The 21,256-nt window shown below is 42.0% G+C and overlaps 1 protein-coding gene across 1 annotated transcript; it reads right to left on the bottom strand.

The window, feature by feature from the left end:
• Window positions 1-5,757: 5,757 nt before the first annotated feature.
• Window positions 5,758-21,137, bottom strand: sec62 (SEC62 homolog, preprotein translocation factor). The gene is made up of 8 exons (XM_083653422.1): window positions 21,079-21,137; window positions 18,052-18,160; window positions 16,783-16,888; window positions 15,317-15,557; window positions 12,770-12,865; window positions 12,308-12,368; window positions 11,457-11,576; window positions 5,758-10,031 (listed from the first exon to the last, which is right to left on the bottom strand). The coding sequence occupies exons 1-8, from the start codon at window positions 21,112-21,114 to the stop codon at window positions 9,484-9,486; spliced, it is 1,317 nt and encodes a 438-aa protein (XP_083509548.1). The 5' UTR covers window positions 21,115-21,137; the 3' UTR covers window positions 5,758-9,483.
• Between the last annotated feature and the right edge of the window lie 119 nt (window positions 21,138-21,256).

Genomic DNA, 21,256 nt, shown 5'->3' with positions numbered 1-21,256 from the left:
AGGCACACCCGAAGCGTTTATACTGTCGGCAGTACTTGAGCAACAATTTTTAGACTGTAGGTGCAGCTGCCATGAGGCCCTGTGTGTGTGTGTGTGTGTGTGTGTGTGTGTGTGTGTTTAATTATCTATCTTTATTTTTTAGTTAATATTATGTATATGTATGTATGTATGTATGTATATATATATATATATATATATATATATATATATATATATATTGGGGTGGTGTGTGAAGGATTCTGGTCAAATTGTAAATTTGTACATTTATGCTAAGAATTCTATAAGACAGATTTATTTAATATTTATATATATTATGCTCGACGGCTTAAAACCTCATAAAGGCAACTTGCTAAATCTTTATTTGTATGTTGCTGAATCAACCAAAGACACCTGTGTGTGATTCTCCATGTCCCTGAGACACGACATGTATACCACTGTATGAACATGCTGTCCTTAAGTGCTTCAATAGCCACTCTCTAAGGGCATTTTTCAAATGAAAACAAATATTGTGCGTTAGTTATACTCAGACTAATGATGGAGAGAATTTCCCATAGGGAAATGATGGAGAGAATTCCCACATTTTCATGATGTTAAATTGTTTGTCATGTGCGTTAGTTTTTTCATGTCATTTAAAGGAGTTGTGCAAAAATAAGCTGCAGTGAGATTCAAGTGAATAAAACATGAGAAAAAAACAATCTGTGCTGTTTTTTTTAGATTACTTTTTGGCATTTTCACCTTATTAGATAGGACAGTAGGTAGACCGGAATGGTAGGGAGAGAGAGGTTGATGACACGCGGCAAAGGGCCATGGGTCGGATTCCAACCCCAGGTATGCCCTCTACCAGATGAGCCACCAGGCCGCCTACCCCCCCAATTTACCACTAGGGGGCTGCCTTCCACTTAGTAAAATGTAATTCATTGAATCCAGTGTGAATCCATTCAAGTTCTTTGGGTGAAGCTTTTATTATTCAAAAACCTATGGTCAGTGTATTTGTACCAACCTGTTAGTAATACTAGTGCACATCAATGGTGAATTAAAGCATTTCTCTAAAACTTTATACCAGTCCTTATCAATACAGCTGATCATGTAAATATTGGAAGAAAATGGAAGGACTTGAATACAATGTACCGGTAACACTTTACAATAACGTACACAAATAATGTAGTAGTTACTAGTAAACTAATCATTAATAGTTAATGAGTAGTTAATGTATAATTTGTCATTAGTCAATCACTAGTTAATCATAGTTAATGAGTAGGTAGTCATTAGTTAATGATTAGTATCTAAGTTCCTGAGTAGAGTAGTTAATCATTACTAAATGTCAGCTCGTGAGTAGTTAATCATTAGTTACTGATTAGTCGGTCAGTTCCATGAGTAGAGTAGTTAATCGTTCGTTAATGATTAATAAATGTCAGTTCGTGAATATATTAGATCATCATTAGTTAAGGTCACATTGTGAGTATAGTAGTTAATCATTAGTTCATGATTAGTTGTTAGTTCCTTAGTAGAGTAATTACGCATTAGTTCATGGTTAGTCAATGGTCAGTTTGTGAGTATAGTAGTTGTTAGTTACTCATTACCTAATTATTACCTGTACAAAGTTACTCTTTTGTGTACCCTATTGTAAAATGGTACATCATACTGAGTAGTTTATGAGTACTTATTACCTGTCCATTAGTTACTCTTTTTGTGTACCCTAATATAAAGTGAAACATCATGTACTTATATGTAAAAAAAAATCAAGACTTGTTCCACGTGAGATTTTGAATCCTCAGCCCCAAGGGGTATAGTCCGGTTCCCTAGCAACTGAGCTAACTAGCCTGTTAACACAGCTTAGTCGGTAGAGCCATACTATGGATTTGTAGAGCCGGAGACCAAGTATTATAGTTTTGAAGGTATATTCCACCCAAATAATACTTTCTGTGCAAGTACTTATAGTTTTGAAGGTATATTCTGTGCTTTAAAACACAAGTACTTAGACAGAAGTAGTATTTGGCTGAAACATACCTAAGTACTTGGACATGAAGTTAAAACTATAAGTATTTGGAGAGAAGGTAGTAGTTGGGTGGAATATATCTTAGTATGTGGATAGAACATAATACTTAGTCTCCGGCTCTACAGATGCATAGTATGGCTCTACCAACTAACAGGCTGATTAGCTCAGATGGTAGAGAACCAGACTTACAATCTCACAATCTTGGAGCTGAGGATTCAAATCTCACCTGGAGTGAGTGTTTATTGTTAATGATGATCTTTCACTTTCACTAACAAATGGACAGGTAATTAAGTAATGATTGAGTACTCATAAACTACTGAGTATGATGCACCACTTTACAATAGGGTACACAAAAAGAGTAACTAATGGTCAGGTAATAAATAAGTAATGATTCCGTATTCATTAACTACTCAGTATAAGAGTAACTAATGACCAGGTAATAATTAAGTAATGATTCAGTACCCATTAACTACCATTGGGGAAGCTACTTTGAAAGCATAGCTTAGGAAGCTACCAACTACTTCACCATTGAACTAGTTGAAACTACAGCAAATGGGGGCAGGTTCCCCCAGTAGTAAAAAATAAATAAATAAAATGCTCACCATTTTTAATCTCCATCTGACTGTCTGGCTGAATATGATCATATAATTTATATCCACTTTGACAAGAATCACAGGTATCTCTTTGCTAAAGCTGTGACAGGGGGGCCTCTGACAGGGCCTTGCTGCAGCCGCCCCCTCGCCCTGGAATGCCCATCTGACAGGCCAAAACTCATTGTCTTTCATACTCATTATGTCATCTTTCCAAAAAAGCTGTGGATCTTTTACATTTAATAAGTTGAATGACATTATGACAAGCTCCACGTAGTGGTGGTGGAGCAGGAATTAAACGAGCCATCTGCATGTTTCCACGTCTCTATGTGGTCGACATACTGTATCCATCGCACCACCAGCTCCCCTGAGAGCTTTTATCTTTTTCATCTGTCACTGTTCAAAACTGACTGAGCCTTGAACCCACAACCTCAAAAGTTACTGAGGTTTGAAACCACAAGCTAAACACTGCTGGGCAGTAATGAAACTCTCTGAGCCACTGGGTCACACTTCCTAATTGAGTTTATTGACACAACAGTATGAAAACGTAGAGAAATCAGATGCTAACACCCACACTGAGGAACAGCTCAGCGGGATGAGCAGCTGTTTCTCTGTCTCTGCATGAAGAGCCGAGTGTCGGTTCCCGATGGAGGAGAAATGTTGTTCTGCAAACTGGTCTCCCATCTCTTTAACATGGCTGGAAACACACTGGCTGACAGAGCGCCTCCTACAGACAGTCAGACCACCCCTCAGTCACTTTTGAATGGCAACAGCCAGAGGAAAGAGTGAAAACCACTTAGAAAACCAGTTTTAAGAGGTCTGACCTGGTGGCACAGAGGGTTAGCTTGCTGCCCAGTAGTATTGAGCCCTCAATACCTTTTGAGGTCATTGGTTCGAGTCTCAGTTAGTTTTGTATGGACAGCCAGAGGAAAGAGAAGAAAGTGCCCAGAGATTAGCTACTTAACTATTTCTAAATGGACTAAAAGCTAGTATATCCTTTTGACCTATAGCCAGCCACTTCAAGTCATATAAAGAGAAATACAGCATCAGTGGCAGTGTCTTTGTGGTTCACTGTGTATGTCAGCTGCCATCAGAGAGAGAGGTTGTGAGTTCTAACCTGGGATGTGCACAGACTGAACTTTCATCTGTTGTTTTTGAGGCACCAAAGTTATTTGTATTTGAATAAAAGTGGAAATAGGCATAACAATATTATTTTAGTTTTTATTGCACTTCTAATTAGAGTAATAATAATAATAATAAATAAATAATATTTTTGACAGTGCAGATAATCATAGTTTTTTTTTAAATAACACTAAATAATAAATTAAGTTAAATTATATTGACACTAGTCAGGTGCTTTCATCACATTCTTTATGTTATTTTCCTTTAACGTGTGCTTTTTTGTCTTCCACCCATAATTTATAAAATATATTTTCAGCCATTGTATACTTTTTTGACAGATGTATGTTGCTTTACAGCTGAAATTGGGTAAGAGAGCTGAAATTTGGTGAGAGACATAGATAATAATGAGAGAGAGAGAGGTTTTGCTGAATAGCCCACTGTAAAAAGTTAAACCAGACAGGTCGAACTTTTCATAGTGCACTGTGAAAAGTTCAACCAGCCACACCTGAACAATCACACCCAGGTGGTGCTAATTAAGTGTTTTAAAGTGGTAATCCACAACAGCTGCGCTGGATTAGGTAATGAGGGAGAGAAGTCTCCCCTCAGGAAACCTGGGTTACATCATAACCATCCGTTCATCTCTATGTAATCTAAATCCCAAAGAGATAGGCACAGTGCTTATTTCTATACCGTCTATATCCCATAGAGATAAACACAGTGTTATTCTATAAGGTGTGGCCCACTGACTTAAAGATGGATGCAGTCTGATTATTTAAACAATCTTTGAGCAACAGTTGTACCAAAACTTTGTGACTGTGTTTGTGTTGTGTTTGTGTATTGTTGTGGAGGAATCTTACACATTGGACCTTGATGGTATGCAAACACGTGGAAAAATGCCCATGGATTCTGTTACCATTCGCCTACATGAAACAATGTAAGATAAATCAAGGTCCAAATGATTGCAGTAGCTTTGAATTTAGAAACTGAGAATCATGCAGTCTTATTGAGATTGTTTTAGACTAGGGTTCCAGCCCCGAGTATGGCCTCACCCGCAGCTCGGCTGCTGCGTCTGCGTGGCCTCGCCTGCTCTATTGGCATGTGCAGCACACAATTTCGCAAATATGAATGTACCAGCAAGCTACTACAAAATGTAATTAAACTACATAGTTCAACTACATGTAGTTCACTACTCTCCAACACTGTTGACTACTCAGTATGATGCATCACTTTACATTAGGGTACACAAAAAGAACAACTAATGGTCAGGTATTAAGTAAGTAATGATTCGGTACTCATGCAGTAACAACTCTGGAGCAGCACTTAAGGGGGGAACGATAAAGGTAAGTGGTGTTAAGTAATAATGAATGAGTCACTCTTTGGAGTGAACAGCTTTGATATACCTACAAAATAATCATTAACTAATCATTAAACTACTCTATATATTCACAAACTCACATTTAGGCTACTAATCATTAACCATCTATTCAGGAATTGACGACTAATCAGTAACTAATGATTAACTAATATATTCACGAACTGACATTTATTGATCATTAACGAACAATTAACTACTCTACTCATGGAACTGACCGACTAATCAGTAACTAATGATTAACTACTCACGAGCTGACATTTAGTAATGATTAACTACTCTACTCAGGAACTTAGATACGGTACTAATCATTAACTGACTACCTACTCATTAACTATGATTAACTAGTGATTGACTAATGATGAATTATTCATTAGCTACTCATTAACTATTAGTTAATGATTAGTTTACTAGTAACTACATTATTTGTGTACGTTATTGTAAAGTGTTACCCAATGTACCTACTACTAACTTTAAGCAGTAGTGTTTCACTTTAAAATCAATAATTACCTTCACCATGAACAAAAATATTTTGACTAAAACAGGTCTGGACTGTTTCGGATCCAAAAACAGCTTTTTGACATTTGGTCAAACTTTTCTCCCCTTTATAATTTTTCATAACATCTCCAGGCCTGGAAAACCTACTTCTGGACAAATATACTATAAGACGACTCCAATGCTTTCTATATTTTTATTGCAATGATAAGATACAGATATATTTCCAGACATCCAATTTATTAAATTATACTCCAATATTGCATGAGACAGTCGTCAGAATGATATTGATCCAAACGTGGACAACTAGGCGATCAAAAGACACTTGCTTTGACCAGAGATAAAACGTGAAGGATGTTTACAATGTCACTTTTTCCCCTCCATAAATGTGCGATGACAAGCAGCAGCATAGAGTAAGAGTAATACTAATATACAACAGACTGATACTGTGCAACACTCAATAACAATTGGAGATTTTTCATCAAATAGTTATGCCAATATCCAGAGTACAGCAACTGGCACACTGGCGACTCTCCAGAACACAAGACAACAGGACACAGACGCACTTTGCCTGTTGGGGGGGAAAAAAACAAAAAACAAAACAAAGATAGTAGAAAACAAAGAGCGACAATATGGTGTGAGAACTGGAAAGTCCAAGAGCTACAACAAACCTCAGCAGGATTACAGGAAATTGGGGGACGAGATGATAAACGAGGCTAGAGGTCTAGAAAATTACTAAGATTAGCAAACTCTTTCCAGAGAGGGAGATACAAGCGGGCAATCAGGTGGCCTTTTTATTCTTTAGCTAGTTTCGCAACCTCAAGTTAATGATTCGTCATCTTAGAGAGAAACACGCACATGTGGCAGCGCTGAATGCATGACAAAATAGTTACGTTATTTTCACACATTCAACAGGGTGTAAAACAATAATAAACACTGTTGTAATCATCCGAAATATATTCCCACTGTTTTGTAATCCCAGATGTCACATCTCAATCATGTGTCCACTCTTGACATTTTGCCAATTTATGAGCATATAAAACAAAAAGGAAATGAAAATAAGCAATAAGCATTACACAATCTGAAAAAAAGACTGTTCAAGTTAAACAAGCTGTTTCATAATTTCTTGGACTGTAAGTATGTATATATTTGATATATCAATAGAATCCATATATAAATGATACATTTCTATTTTTTATACTTAAATATTATCCTCACTATGAGTAAAAAGAGCATCTAAAACAAGTCTAGCCAGAAGGTAATGTGAGCGCAGGAGGGAAAGCATTGGACCACGAGTGCGCTAACCCGCCTGCAGGGCAGAACTGGACCGTGATGGCAAGTCGTCGGCCTTTCGACCGGGGACTCGAGTCTGGTCAGCGGGTCTGACCGGAACTCCAGCGAGGGAAAAGCAACAAAGCAAAGTTATGGTCAGTGGAGTTCGTTTCAATAAACAAGCCCGCCGCTTTCACGCCACAGCTTGCGCTAGACTAGATAGGACATTCTTTGTTTGCTTGGGATGGCTTGTGAATCCGAGTCGAGTGCCTACACCCTTAAATGGTTTCATTGAGACCAAAGAGATTCGTTTAGCTAGATACTAACAACCTTGTGCTGTGCTTTTTTTTGTGTTTTTTTTTTACACATGAAAGGTTTGGAATTTGACACCACTGTTACAAAATGAATGAACAAATGTACCAAAATCCCTAGCTCACAATTGCGCTCTTCGTATGAAATCAGCATGCATAACATTGAATTTGAGTTTGGCACTAGAGTTTGCTTGACTTTATATCCGGCTCTGTTTGTAAATAGAAAGTTAATGGAGTCGTCTATGGGGGAGGAAGACGGTGAACCGCAGCCCCAACCCAGCTCACGCTCACACGAGAAGAAACTCTGCCTCTCCTCTGATGAGATGGTCACACTGAAACTGAAGAAGGGACCTAATGATGTGACCTTCAGCGTGGGCACATGTCGCTGTGAGGGCACCATCTACCTGTGGAACTGGGACAACAAACTCATCATCTCGGACACTGACGCCAAGTCAGATTTCTTCGGAATTGCCTACCCAACGTTTGGGAAGGACTGGACCTGTCGTGGTCGACCTCTACAACTCAGCATCTAACAATGGCAACAAAAGTTCTTATACTGCTCGTCGCGGGCGATCTGCATGGGGAAATCGACAAGGATCTACCTGGCCTGGGACACTGCGGACGGCAATCGGCAGCTGCCCAAGGGGCCTGTCTTGCTGTCCCCCCAGCAGCCCTCCCTTCGCTTCCTTCTACAGGGAGGAAATTGAGAACTCTGAGCTCTTCCAGATTAAATGCCTTGAAAACATCAGGATCCTGTTCCAGTATAACAAGCAGCCATTCTACACAGGCTTTGGGAATAGAGAAAATGATGTGTTTGCCTATAAGAAAGTGCGGGTCCCATCTGATCGGATCTTCAAAGTCAACTCCAAGGGAGAGCTGAGCCGGGAGCAGACGTCCTCTTAGGGCAGGCTGGAAGAAGATGTGCTGCAATTACTTCCCAGTCCATCCAGTTCTGATCCAGCAGCACACACAGGCACCCCCACTCAGAGGAGACTCTGAAGGCCCACATGCACCCGAAGCACACTTTCCAAACTAGCCATGTGCTGGTCATATTTTTGCTGTGGCTGCTAAGTGTGTCAAGACTTCCAGCTGCTTTGGCAGGTAACCAGCCATCATTTAGGCTTTATTCTCTTCTTTGAACTGTAGAGGGAAGACAGTTAGTTTCCTGCCCTGAGTCCCACTGACTGAGTAGTCTGCTGTTGTGTTCAATGTTGTCCCCCAAACTCTTCTCCGGCGTTGGAGAGGTTATGTCAAGGTTATTGAGACTTTGTGGGAATATATTCGTTTCATTCTGTTTGGAGGTCATGTTTGGTCATGTTCACGTTTAATAAAGTTTCTAACTGAATGCAAAAAAAAAAGTACTTTGTAGAGAATTGCAGTATGATCATCATCAGCCATACAAAACCATCATTTCTCCATGGAAACCAGAAGTACCTCAAAGAGCCATGCGATACCTCATATGACCGCTCTTCAAAAGCTCTATCCAGCCACGCTATCGTGGATTTTAGGATCCTTCGGGGATGGGGGGGGGGGGGTTTGGTCCGTCCGGCCTGGTTCAGATTTCAGTGACGAAGCAGACGCGTTGGTCAGTTTGCTTTAAGTGTAAGCGCTGCCTGAGAAAGCTATCGGACTGACTGGCCATTCAACAGGGTGCCACGCGTGCGCCTGGCTTGTGAATCTGAGGCGATAACACCCAAGGGGGTCAACTATCTGCCTCCGTGATTGTACCACCTATGAGGAGCTCTCAAAGACGACGCCGACACCAAAGGCGAGGAGGGAGAAAGGGGAAAGGAGATGCCGGTGTGTCTTCTCTAACTAGCAGACAGAGCGACTGCGATTTGACTTGACGTACAAAACAAACATCCAAAAGGAAACCAAAAGGATGGAGGCCATAAATAAAACACGAGTCATTTTGATTGGACAGAGCACGGGAGCGTCGAGCGACTTCAGAACGTAAGAACCAAGCCAAGAAAAAGACAAAAAGGGGAAAAAAGCAATCCAACGAGGGCATTAATCGGTCTGATGGGCAGGAAACAGCCTCTGGTGACAACTTCCTCAGGCGAACATGTCTGGTGGCAGTTATCGTTTTTTACTCGAGAACATAAATAACGGGAAAAGGAAGGGAGGAATCAGATCCACCATAAGGCTTCTTTTACATGATCTTTTCCATTGTCATCGCCGTTTTCTTTCAGCGCTGTCTATCCCGGCACTGTTTAGTGGAAGATCTCAACAGACGAGAGATGGGAGGCTCTCCGGGGACTGGAGGAGCAGGTCTTGGGAGCACAGAAGGGATGGTGAAAGAGAGAGAGATGGGGTTGAAAGAGTTTATGTTTCAACAGTCTGGGGTTTTTTCGCCTCGCTGCCTCCCTCCTCTTCTTTCCTCTCCTCTTCCTCCTCCTCCTCCGCCTCTTCCTCCTCCGTGTGCTGCTCTAGCTCCTCCTCCTCCGTGTGCTGCTCTAGCTCCTCCCTGGTGATGATCTCAAAGTCGTTTCCGTTGCTGTGCTGTGAGCCTTCGTCGTGCAGCGAGCCTTCGCCGTGCTGCGAGCCGTCGTCTGTGTCCGAGTGTCGCTCCGGCCCCGTTCCTTCTCCCCCCTCTCCCTCGTCCTCTTCCTCCTCGGCTTCCTTACTCTCGTCGGGGCCCGCCTCTTTGCTCTCCTCCTCTTCCTCCTCTTCGTCGTCCTCCTCCTTCTTCTCGCTGTCCGACTTTTCCGAGCCCTTCTTGCCGTTGGCGCCGCGCGGCCCTTTGTAATCGTGGGTGTAGAGCGGCCGGAACGAGTCGATGAAGCCCACGTCCGCTGTCAGGTTGGGCAGGAACCAGAAGTGATGTCGCCCGCCCGTCACCAGCCAGATGATCAGGAAGAGGATGCAGCGGGCTGAGGGGGAGACGGAACCACAAATGGGGGTCAATTTTAAACTACAGGATGCTTGTACATTTTATTTGTTACAGGGTTCATATACATATTTTGTTCATCTTAACGTTTAAGGCCTTTCCCAGACCTCAAGTCCTACAGTGGATTTGCAGTTTTTTTTCAGTGTGTAATATGTTGTATGCTGATAGTGGGCAATGTAACTCAATAATTCTTCACAACAAATATCAATGTGTGAAATGACAGTGGGTCTGCTTTAAAGGGATACGCCACTTTTTCAGGAGTTTAGCTCATTTGCCATATCCCCCCCACATAACCAAGGTACACCATGCCTTTACCGTCACTGTCCGAGCAGTATACAGTGAGCTACAGTCATGAAGTTAGTAAGTATCACCATAGAATGGAGGCCAATGGTACCCCAGTTCAAAATAACCCAAAACACAGATCTAATAGCGCCAAAATACATGTTGTGCTTCGGGTACTCACCTCGAGATTAAATATGAATCCATAGTTACGTGAAACGTAATTTCAGAGTAAATCCCTACACCGAGTTACTTCCTTGTAAAGAGCGCTTCCGCTGTACACAGCGCATGCGCTGTATGTCGCCCATGCCACGTGGTCATGTTTAGAAAGTAATTCCGGCTATCTATTTACCTTAAAAAAATAATAATTTCTCCGCAATTGGATTAATATTTCATCCCATGGTGAGTACCCGAAGCACAACATGTATTTTGGCACTATTAGATATGTGTTTTTGGTTATTTTGAACAGGTGTACCATTGGCCTCCATTCTATGGTGATACTTACTAACTTCACGCCTGTAGCTCACTGTATACTGCTCGGACAGTGACGGTAAAGGCATGGTGTACCTTGGTTATGTGGGGGGGATATGGCAAATGAGCTAAACTCCCGAAAAAGTGGCGTATCCCTTTAAGTGTTTTAGTAATGTATGTTATGACTGAACAATATATTTTTTCTTCTTTCCAAAATCCATTGTCCATGTTTCAACAGGGTCCAAAACTAACATCCTTCAAGTGACAAATGCCGGTAAAAAAAAACCAAACACGTGTCACTGACAGATAAATCAATGACCACCAAACCGGTCACATTCTGAGATAATAATGGTTATATAATCTTTGGTCTCAAACTTTGTCCCTGACTGTACACTCTCTGACTGCAAGCAAATCAAAGCAAAGCATGATGAAAAATGTATACTGCTGACTAAAATATTCTTAGTTTACTAGTCCTCGTCAGCCAAAAAGTTAATTTTGGAGAGTTTCAAGACATTCCAGCTTTGTGTAGGAACCAATTTTAACAAATGCCATTCTGACTACAAATGAGCGCACTTGTTGAACGTTGGTGAAGGTCTTGGGGCAATCTTTATCTTTAGGGGACCCAGTTGGATATTTTTTCATGACTACTTGTACTTACCGACAGCTAGCAGCAATATACTGGCCACGAAGCAGCCGGCTGCAACACTTAGATAGTACACTCCCACACGCAACTCAGGCGGCCACAGAGGGAACAGCGTGGCTGCTATCACTCCAATGACTGGAAAAACACACACATACAGGACTGGGATGAGTAGGGGAAATCACTTCCTAGGCTCTGAGCAACAACTAAATATATTGTAGGAGAAGGAGAGCCAGCACACAAAATGTCCTTTCGTTAGGTTTATTCCAGTTTTTCACCAGGTACAACACGGACGTTTCAGCCTAAAGGCCTTCTTCAGCGCTGAAGAAGGCCGTTAGGCTGAAACGTCAGTGATGTACCTGGTGAAAAACTGGAATAAACCTAACGAAAGGACATTTTGTGTTCTGGCTCTCCTTCTCCTACAAAGTATTCTCCTGTGCCGTGCACCGAAACTTTTAAAAAACACCGGTGAGTGTGCTCACTACTGGCTGATTGCCAGTTTGTTTGAACAACAACTAAATATAACCATAATAGTAGTAGTATATAATTTATAGTAGTATAATATATAGTGATATATTTCTATCACTAACTGCATTACCCTGCCACGTCTTATTTTGGTTGCTTCTTTTCTTTTCTCGTTTTTGTTTATTGTATGCTTTGATGAAATTGTTGTTAATATTGGTTTAATTTCTTAGGTAAGAGACCATTAGGGTTTCTTGTCTCAACCTGGACAATCTTTGTATCCACGTATTTCCTTTCATTTGTTCTTGATTTTACTACACATACGTGCGAATAAATAAACTAAACTAAATTAACGCTGCCATTCAGTTGTTGTTTACCACATGTATGCCTCTCAACCATTGACTCACCCAGGAACAGTCCCATGGCAAAAGTTTTGAAATGGACTGGATCGTAAATCCACACGTACACCTACACAGGAGAGGCATATATTAATTATTTATTTTATCATCAGATTCCTAAGCTGTACTGTACCATCAGGAATAGAGTACCGCGGGAATGAGTCCAGAAGTAGCACTTTGGTTCATAAGGGGAAAAGTGAATGGGCTTTCAGAATGGGGATTTTGGTTAAATGCATGAAAAAAGGGTGGTGGTTAACAAAAGTTTATGGGGGTGATCATTTGTGTTCAGCAGGATAATCTTCATAAACGTGGACCACTTTTATGACTTTCGAAGCATTTTCTGAAAATCACGTAAAAAACGCATTTACGCTTCAGCGTTTTCTGAAAATGGTATAAAAAAACACACATTTACGCTACAAAAGTCATATCCCTGCGGTACTCTCTACCCAGCTCTACTCTCTGCCCACTCACCTCGTTGCCATCCAGGAAGAGCTGGTCCTCATGAGGCTCCAATTTAAACTTCTTCTTCGCCTCTTTCTTCTTCTTGGGGCTTCCAGGACTGTCATCCTGTGAGAACGATTATAAAAAGATGTTTCCATGTTTTATTTTTTAATGAGAACTGGATTTCATTTGAAATCAAAGGGTACGGGTACTGTGGCCTAGTAATTAGAGAGACCATGTCTGAACCAAAAGGCAACAGGTGTGATCCCTGCAACAAGCAGCGCAACAGCCAAGTGTCGAGGCTGTTGACGTGTCCTTGAGCAAGGCACTGATCACCAACAACACCTACTCATTCTTAGTCACTGGATGCCGACCTTTACATTACCGTAAATATCTTATAATGATGGCATTTTTGATTGTGGATAGGATGCATTTGCTTTAAAAAATAAACAACAATGAAGAGAGAGCACACGGCTTGCAACTGTTTTTTTGTTTGTTTTGAAGTCAAAACACATTTTTCACTTTAGATCCTGAGTCCTGGGCACAACTTTCACAACTAAACTATTTCCTCCATAATATAAAGCTTTTATGTGACCTTGTCTCTGCGTTTTCGCCCATAACGGGCTGTCAAGCCATCTAAATAGATGATCTTTTCAACAGCCTGATCAAAAAAGAAAAAAAGCTTAAAAAAAGAAAGGAAAAAGTAATGTGTTCAGTGCAGTGTGTGTTTAGAATTTTACAGCCTATGATCAGAGATTACATCCAGTTTAATATATTGGACAGATGTGCCACCAGTCGCAACAGGTGAGTAAGCACCCCAGTCATCACACACACTAACATGTAGTAACTCCTACTCTCTGTCTGGATAAACAGGTGAGTAAGCACCCCAGTCATCACACACACCAACATGTAACTCCTACTCTCTGTCTGGATAAACATGATTTATTTGCAGATGGATAGCACAGCTATGCCATGCAGACGAACAAACTCTTAAGCACATCGTTATATTGGACTCTCGCTATTTATGCTTGGATTTGGTGTTTCTGATGTCAACCCCGTTTGCTCTGCTTTAGCGTCAATACAGCACCATACTGACGCCAATATTATGTCATCATGACAGAGTCCCCAGAAAAGCCTCTAACCATGATCAGGCTATCTTGTTGGCACAGCTGTAATCTACAGTAAAGAGCTTTGTCAATACAGAAAGCACAAGCCACCTTTACACAGAGATCCTGCAATGTTGCTGTTACGAAGGCCCGCAACGAGTGCGGTGTTGCCTTTTACACAGACATGCATGACGTTCTATCGTTGCCATGGAGATGTGAACTCGCGCTGATCAGAGGGGATATCCTCAACTACGAGTTACAGAGGGATTTATCGGATCCACACAAAAAAGCCTAACTGCTGGATTGTGGATTGTTCTGAGGAGAGACGGACAGAGAGGGAATGCCCAGACCACGACTCACCACGGATGCAGACGCACGCTAAAATACACACGTGTGTAGGCACGGCGCATTCCTCCTGGTGTCTCTGTTGTGGATCGTATAGGCTACTTTTTCACCCTTACCTTTGCCCTTTTTATTGCTGTGATGGCCGTAGCGTCAAATGTATTATAATATTCCTATATGGAGTTATGGATTTGTTGGGATATAGGCTATTTAGTAGGCTATAAATGCACAGGAATACTATAACGTTAGTTGTTTTTCGGGAGGGAATTAACGCGCACAGATGAGACTGCAGTAAACGGCGATTCCCCCCTTCGATCCGACTTCCCGCGGGTTACCCTTTTAAACATGTTGATTCGGGGCTGATATTAGCCTCCACTGGCAGAACGAAAGACGTAACAAAATGACTCGACATTGTGTTCTGTTGACTTTTAAACGGAGGCGAGGCGTAATGATGCCGCAACGATTCACGGCTTTCACAGGTTGTGTAAAAGCTTTCACAGGCTGTGTGAAAGCTTTTACACAGCCTGTGAAAGCTTTTACACAGGCTGTGTAAAAGCTTTCACAGCCTGTGAAAGCTTTCACACAGGCTGTGAAAGCTTTTACACAGGCTGTGAAAGCTTTTACACAGCCTGTGAAAGCTTTTACACAGCCTGTGAAAGCTTTTACACAACCTGTGAAAGCTTTTACACAGGTTGTGTAAAAGCTTTTACACAGCCTGTGAAAGCTTTTACACAGCCTGTGAAAGCTTTTACACAGCCTGTGAAAGCTTTTACACAGGCTGTAAAAGCTTTTACACAGCCTGTGAAAGCTTTTACACAGGTTGTGTAAAAGCTTTCACAGCCTGTGTAAAAGCTTTCACAGGTTGTGTAAAAGCTTTTACACAACCTGTGTAAAAGCTTTCACAGGTTGTGTAAAAGCTTTCACAGGCTGTGAAAGCTTTTACACAGGCTGTAAAAGCTTTTACACAGCCTGTGAAAGCTTTTACACAGGTTGTGTAAAAGCTTTCACAGCCTGTGTAAAAGCTTTCACAGGTTGTGTAAAAGCTTTCACAGCCTGTGTAAAAGCTTTCACAGGCTGTGTAAAAGCTTTCACAGGTTGTGAAAAAGGGGCTATATAGAAACAAACGTACACTCTTTTCTTTCTTGGCTTCAGCCTCGGACTCTTTCTTCTTGTCTCTCTCCTTCTTGCCCTTCTTCTCCTCCTCCTTTGAGGAGGAGACGTCCTTCTTGGACTTCTTCTCGTCCTCCTTGCTGCTGTCGCCCTTGGCCTTCTCCTTCTCCTTCTCTTTCTCCTTCTCTTTCTTGGTCTCCTTCTCCGGCTTCTTCTTCATCACTTTGAGAGCCCGGTGGAAAAACTGCTTCTTTAGGAGTCTACAGTGAGAAGAGAACAACTGCTTATTAGTGCTTTCTCTGGGTATAAACATTGATTCAATTCAAATCATTAGTGTCCACAAGAGAGGCTCCCTCCACTTGTAGAGACTTGCGTGCAATGTGAAGGATTTCAGCCCAAAATGCAATAAATCTAGCCTTGCAAGGCTGAACGAGCCAGAACAAGTCATATGACGCAGGCTGGCTGCTAAACAAAGTTATGAAGCTTAGCACATGAGAGCAATATTTACAATCTATATGCGATGTCAACTTCACCCACAACAACCCCAAAGATATTTTCTTGATACAGTGTAGATGAGTGCATGAATCATCTGCAACCAGGATTCTGGGCTACTGAAAAATAAATAAATAAATAATAATAATACTTAAAATGTGGCAATTTCCATGGAAATGTCATATATGTCTCAATTATCAATCAACCAATCATTAACACAGAGCTCCATGACTGTTTCTCCTCTGTGTGTGTGTGTGTGTGTGTGTGTGTGTGTGTGTGTGTGTGTGTGTGTGTTTTTCACCACCAATGTAGCTAGCCGAATCTGGTAGTAAGAAAATGTTCTTCTCTGACAAAATGTTATTTGTTCTTCTGTCAAATACATTCACAAACCATTTTTTCCCCTCCCCAATTGTACTTGGCCAATTCCCCCTGGTGTCCTGGCCGTTGCTCCACCACACCCTCAAATTTGGAAATCAACACAGCTAACGCTGCGAATGTACAACATTGCCGCCATTGTTGTTTATGATTCTGCTGCATCGCGTCTCGTTTTTGTTGCCCACTCTTGGATCAGCCTCTAAACTATGGTTGGGGGGGCCCATTCTGTGGATGGACCCGTCTTATTCTGTGGCCCATTCTGTGGACGGACCGGTCTTATTCCTAGCCTCCTATTGGGGAGGGAGGCCAGACATTTCTAGCACTCTTATCAACTTGTGAGACACACCTGGCTTGCAAAGCTGCAATCAATCTATTTGGAAAGCACTGCACAAAATGTCCTAAACAGTGATAACATCCCCTAAAATGTTACAGTTAGAAGAAACTGTCTAAAAGTAAGCCAATTTTCACCAGTCATCTCGGCAACAAATTTTAGTTTCATGCCATCATTTTACAAAAGTAGCTGTCAAAAGTTCAGAATTTGGAATAGAACCCTTCATATGGCAAATAGTTATCAATCTATAACATCAAATGGCCAGCAGAGGGAGGTAGGCAGCCAACCTGTTGCAGTAATCCAACACAGACTCCCTGGTGGTGAAGACCGCCTCCTCTCCCTTCTTAGCCTTCGCCCACTTGGAGTCCAGCAGACAGTCCACCGCCTTAGAGGCTAATGTAGGGACCAACACATAGAATAAGTACAGCATCAACCCAAATTGTCATTGTGCATTTATCCTGGTAAACAGTATAATCTTATTATATCATAATCATAATCACAGCTTTTTATTAGCTGAAAAATCACCATTAGTGCTAAATCGCTTTCATAGCCTGTGCAGCAACACAAAAATGCATTTTTGTAAAGATACATTTAATCTTGTATTTCGATCCTCATTCTTCTGTAAACCAAATACTAGACAGAGCAGATAGCAGTCGTTTAGTTCTACTTAATCTGCACATTTTAACTTTGCACATCTAGCAGTAATACAGTATATGCCCACTTTGCCTGAAAACAAGGGTAGTGAACCCAGCATACTGACCCAACAGTCATTAGCTATTCCGCCCACGGCTACAGAGTAAACAGCATTTACGAAAACTGTTGACAAATGTATTCTGCCGTGCTACTGTACAAGACAAATGTAAATATTGTGTAGGAGGATACGGTTGTCGGTTTACATTCGAGACTGCTGGGGAAACTTGTTTTCGGAGAATTTCACTAGGACAAATATTGTTAATCCCACACAACATTCTTATTGTGACAAAAAACAAACACAATGCTTCTATTCTAAATGGATCTATGTTCGGTAAACATCTGTCTCTATAGTTATTGGTGAAGTGGAAACTAATAAGGAGCACATTTTCACCAGCTTCTCCTGGTTCACACTCGACCCAGCACCTAAGATGGATGTGCGTTGGTGTCTGCACACTTTTCTGTCACACAACTTATAGCTGCAATGCAACAGAAGAGGCAGGAGGTGAGGGGAGAGAAGAGGCAGGAGGTGAGGGGAGAGAAGAGACAGGAGGTGAGGGGAGAGAAGAGACAGGAGGTGAGGGGAGAGAAGAGGCAGGAGGTGAGGGGAGAGAAGAGGCAGGAGGTGAGGGGAGAGAAGAGACAGGAGGTGAGGGGAGAGAAGAGGCAGGAGGTGAGGGGAGAGAAGAGGCAGGAGGTGAGGGGAGAGAAGAGACAGGAGGTGAGGGGAGAGAAGAGGCAGGAGGTGAGGGGAGAGAAGAGGCAGGAGGTGAGGGGAGAGAAGAGGCAGGAGGTGAGAGGAGAGAAGAGGCAGGAGGTGAGGGGAGAGAAGAGACAAGGAGGTGAGGGGAGAGCTATACACTGACCGATGAAGTAGTCGACTCGGTGGCCCATCATGCTTGTGGACTTGGTGGGGCAGTTGAAACGGAGGTACTTGGCCACCGCCTTCTCCTCCTTGGTGGGGTCGCTCACCTCCTGTAGGGATGGACACACACAGAACCACAAAAATCATAGTCACAATCAGCTAGTCAAGGTTCTAGTCTGGGGTTAAATTAGACAGACCTCCAACAGCCAAGTTCATGGCTACATCACAAGTTAGGACTGAAGTAAGGACACGTAATGTCCTATCTATCTATCTATCTGTCTATCTGTCTGTCTGTCTGTCTATCTATCTATCTATCTATCTATCTATCTATCTATCTATCTATCTATCTATCTATCTGTATCTATTATTATTATATATAAAATTGGGTATATGTAGGCTCTGTCCACTGTTTGTTTCAAATTCTGTGTTCGGCCACAGCTATGCCGTTTTCATGCGATCGGGCTGAAACTTTCAGGGTCTAAATGGCACCCGTGCGGGGGACCTGACGGAGCCGGATTTTTTAATTAGGACACATTAATTGCCCTAATTGCCCTAAGGCTGATTTGTTTTAAGTGCACTTTCACACCATACACCAAAGCAACGCCAAAGCCACACCAAACTAAAGCCATGCAGTTTCAATTGAGCGCACGAGATGCCTAGTACTGTTAAAGGAGAATTTCATTTTTTTTTAACCTGGAGCCCTCTCCTCACATTAATTATTATCTGACGACTCACCCAGTGTCCTCCGCAGCGTTTTTGTGCCTCCTACGCGTTGTTTGGAGATCAATAGTGTCTAGAGTACTAGAGTACTATAGAGTACTATAGAGTACTATTTCGATCACAACAACGCCTACGACGGTCCAAATCGCTGCAGAGAACACTGGGTGAGTCGTCAGATAATAATTAATGTGAGGAGAGGGCTCCAGGTAAAAAAAAAACGAAATTCTCCTTTAAAGGGGCAAAATGTTATTTTACTGTCCCTTAGCACAAAATGACCATAATAATCTATCTACGGGGGTTTAGTTTAATAGGGCTGGTGATCAATACAAATGACTCAACAATCAGCCTACATCGCCAACGATTAGGTTTGTCTTTCAAAACTGGCTCATACTCAGTTCTGAACAAAAACTCCTCTTGCGAAAGGCAGCATGAAGTAAGACAGTTACGAAAACCAGATCTGTTTTTGTGACCATATCTAAGAGCTAAACCAACAACAACCATTATCTTCAGCAAGCGATGACGAAATAAAGTGGGACGTGGAATAAGTTAACAATGTCTCCATCTCTGATGAGAGTGTCTAGCCTAAAGAGTGACACATCCAGCTTCATCTGTCCCACTCACTGAGTGTAGCAGCCAAATCCTCTGCTACCATGTTCTCACTCCTCCTCACTGCCAGCCAGCCAGAGGCGGTGGACTGCATGCCAACACGGGGGGAATGGGAGCATCAGCACAATGAGATTCAACACGGCTTCATCCTGCCCAGCTGGCTCTGGCCAGCATGCACCAGCAGCAGCTGGCTCTGGCCAGCATCATGCACCAGCAGCAACGCGAGGAAGACGAGGCCCTCAAACGACCCTTTGTTTAAAGAGGCAGGTATCAGTCATGCAACACCGCTACACGAGACCCTTCGGTTTCCACAGAACACCCCTTCCCCGTCACACCGTCTATATGATCCACCTGGCGAGATCGCTAGAGATAATGTTTCTAAGAGAAGTATGAGCCCAAAAGCAGGGGCCATTTTTGCGACCACATAGCGAGGTACTCTGGTCTTGGATGGGACCCCAGTCTTCAAAGCCAGCTGGCCAGTTCTCCACAGGAACCCCCCCCAAAGACTGGTCCTTTAATGTCTATTACCCAAATAACAGTCTCTAAAATATCACTATCAAACTGAATAAAACCAAATGTAACTCATTTTCAACCATTGAATGCTTTGAATCTAGGCATAATAGCAGATGATGAGATTTAAATGAAGATAAACTGTTAAAGACCCAAGTGTTGCATAATGTTGGAGCAATGATCTTGAGGACAGACAACCATGGAGGAGATAGCCTACATGCTTGTGGTACAACCATAAAAGAGATAGTATTATGTTGTTATGCAATTGAACAGATTCTAACTAGAAGAAACAACGTTGGCTTGTGTAATAGGCTAAATCAATGTTTAGGTTTTCATAGATCTACAATATGACAAAGTCACAGATGGAGTGGAAATAGTTCAGCCTAGCTTTACTACTCATGCCTTTGTTTTGTTTACCTAAAAACACCCCTTGGCAAAGCTGCCAAGACACCCAACAACATGATAAATGCAACCAAGAATCAAAGTTTAAAAACTATTATTGGTGTTACATTAGGAGGGACAGGCTTGGAATACCAAATTCAAACTATCAATGCATTCTTTCGTATCCAGTCTAGTCAAATTAGCCTTGAATGAGCTACTTTTAACGTCAATAGTGTATCATTACCTGTTTAACTATCTTGTTTCTGCTTTAAATCAGAGCTTTTGTGAAATGTCACTGAAGCTGTACTGCATGCTAGCTAACTGCATAATATGAGGATGCACTCTGCTCTTCATGGGAACATTCCCACAGGCCAAGGCATGTAAAACTTGTCTGACGCGCGAATATTAGGGCTGACGCAGCTTAGCAAGCTAACATTTATACAAGCATTTAACGTTCAATCAGAATGAAAATGGATGCACTTGCAAGCTGGCTGAGGAGACAGCTATGCAGCTAGCTATAATGAGAACACATTTCTCATCTGTAAACCTAGGCTAGATGTACATACTATAGTGAGAGTGATTCATTGCTGGGAAATGCCTTTTCCAAACACAAATATTGACATCTGTTTTCGCCTGGCCAGCTAATGCTAACGTTAGCTAATGTTAGCAAGCATCTATTCGCCTGTGAACAGCTCTGCTTGGAGCTGCTGTGGCGAGGAAATGCCATGCAACAGTTCATAAGCCAGCGCATGGGTTCATATATTCTCCTCATACTTGCAACGGCAAGATTTGCTCTTTAAAATGACGTTACCTGGATCCGTTTCTTATGCCTCCTGCGCTCCGCCATGATCCTACAACAGTTCTTCCTACGTGCGCACGCCCGGCTGCGCTGCTGCTGCGCATAGAGAGTGTTGTATCGCGATAGTAACCAATTAACGTTTGAAAAAACACATACACCCATTCAAGTTCATTCAGTAAAATCATGTGCG

Source organism: Poromitra crassiceps (genome assembly GCF_964638095.1).
Source record: "Poromitra crassiceps genome assembly, chromosome: 17".
Classification (NCBI taxonomy): Eukaryota; Metazoa; Chordata; class Actinopteri; order Beryciformes; family Melamphaidae; genus Poromitra; species Poromitra crassiceps.
Note: the sequence above shows the minus strand (reverse complement) of the source record. Positions and strands in the feature narration are given on the sequence as shown.

Bases quoted from the DNA above. Each gene is read 5' to 3' on its own strand.
- sec62 (XM_083653422.1), bottom strand. From the start codon at position 21,114: ATGGCGGAGCGCAGGAGGCATAAGAAACGGATCCAG. The intron at 15,558-16,782 runs GTTGGCTGCCTA...TTCTCACTGTAG, and splicing joins GTGTTGGATTACTGCAACAG to ACTCCTAAAGAAGCAGTTTT. The intron at 10,032-11,456 runs GTAAGTACAAGT...TCTCCCCCTCAG, and splicing joins TATATTGCTGCTAGCTGTCG to CCCGCTGCATCCTCTTCCTG.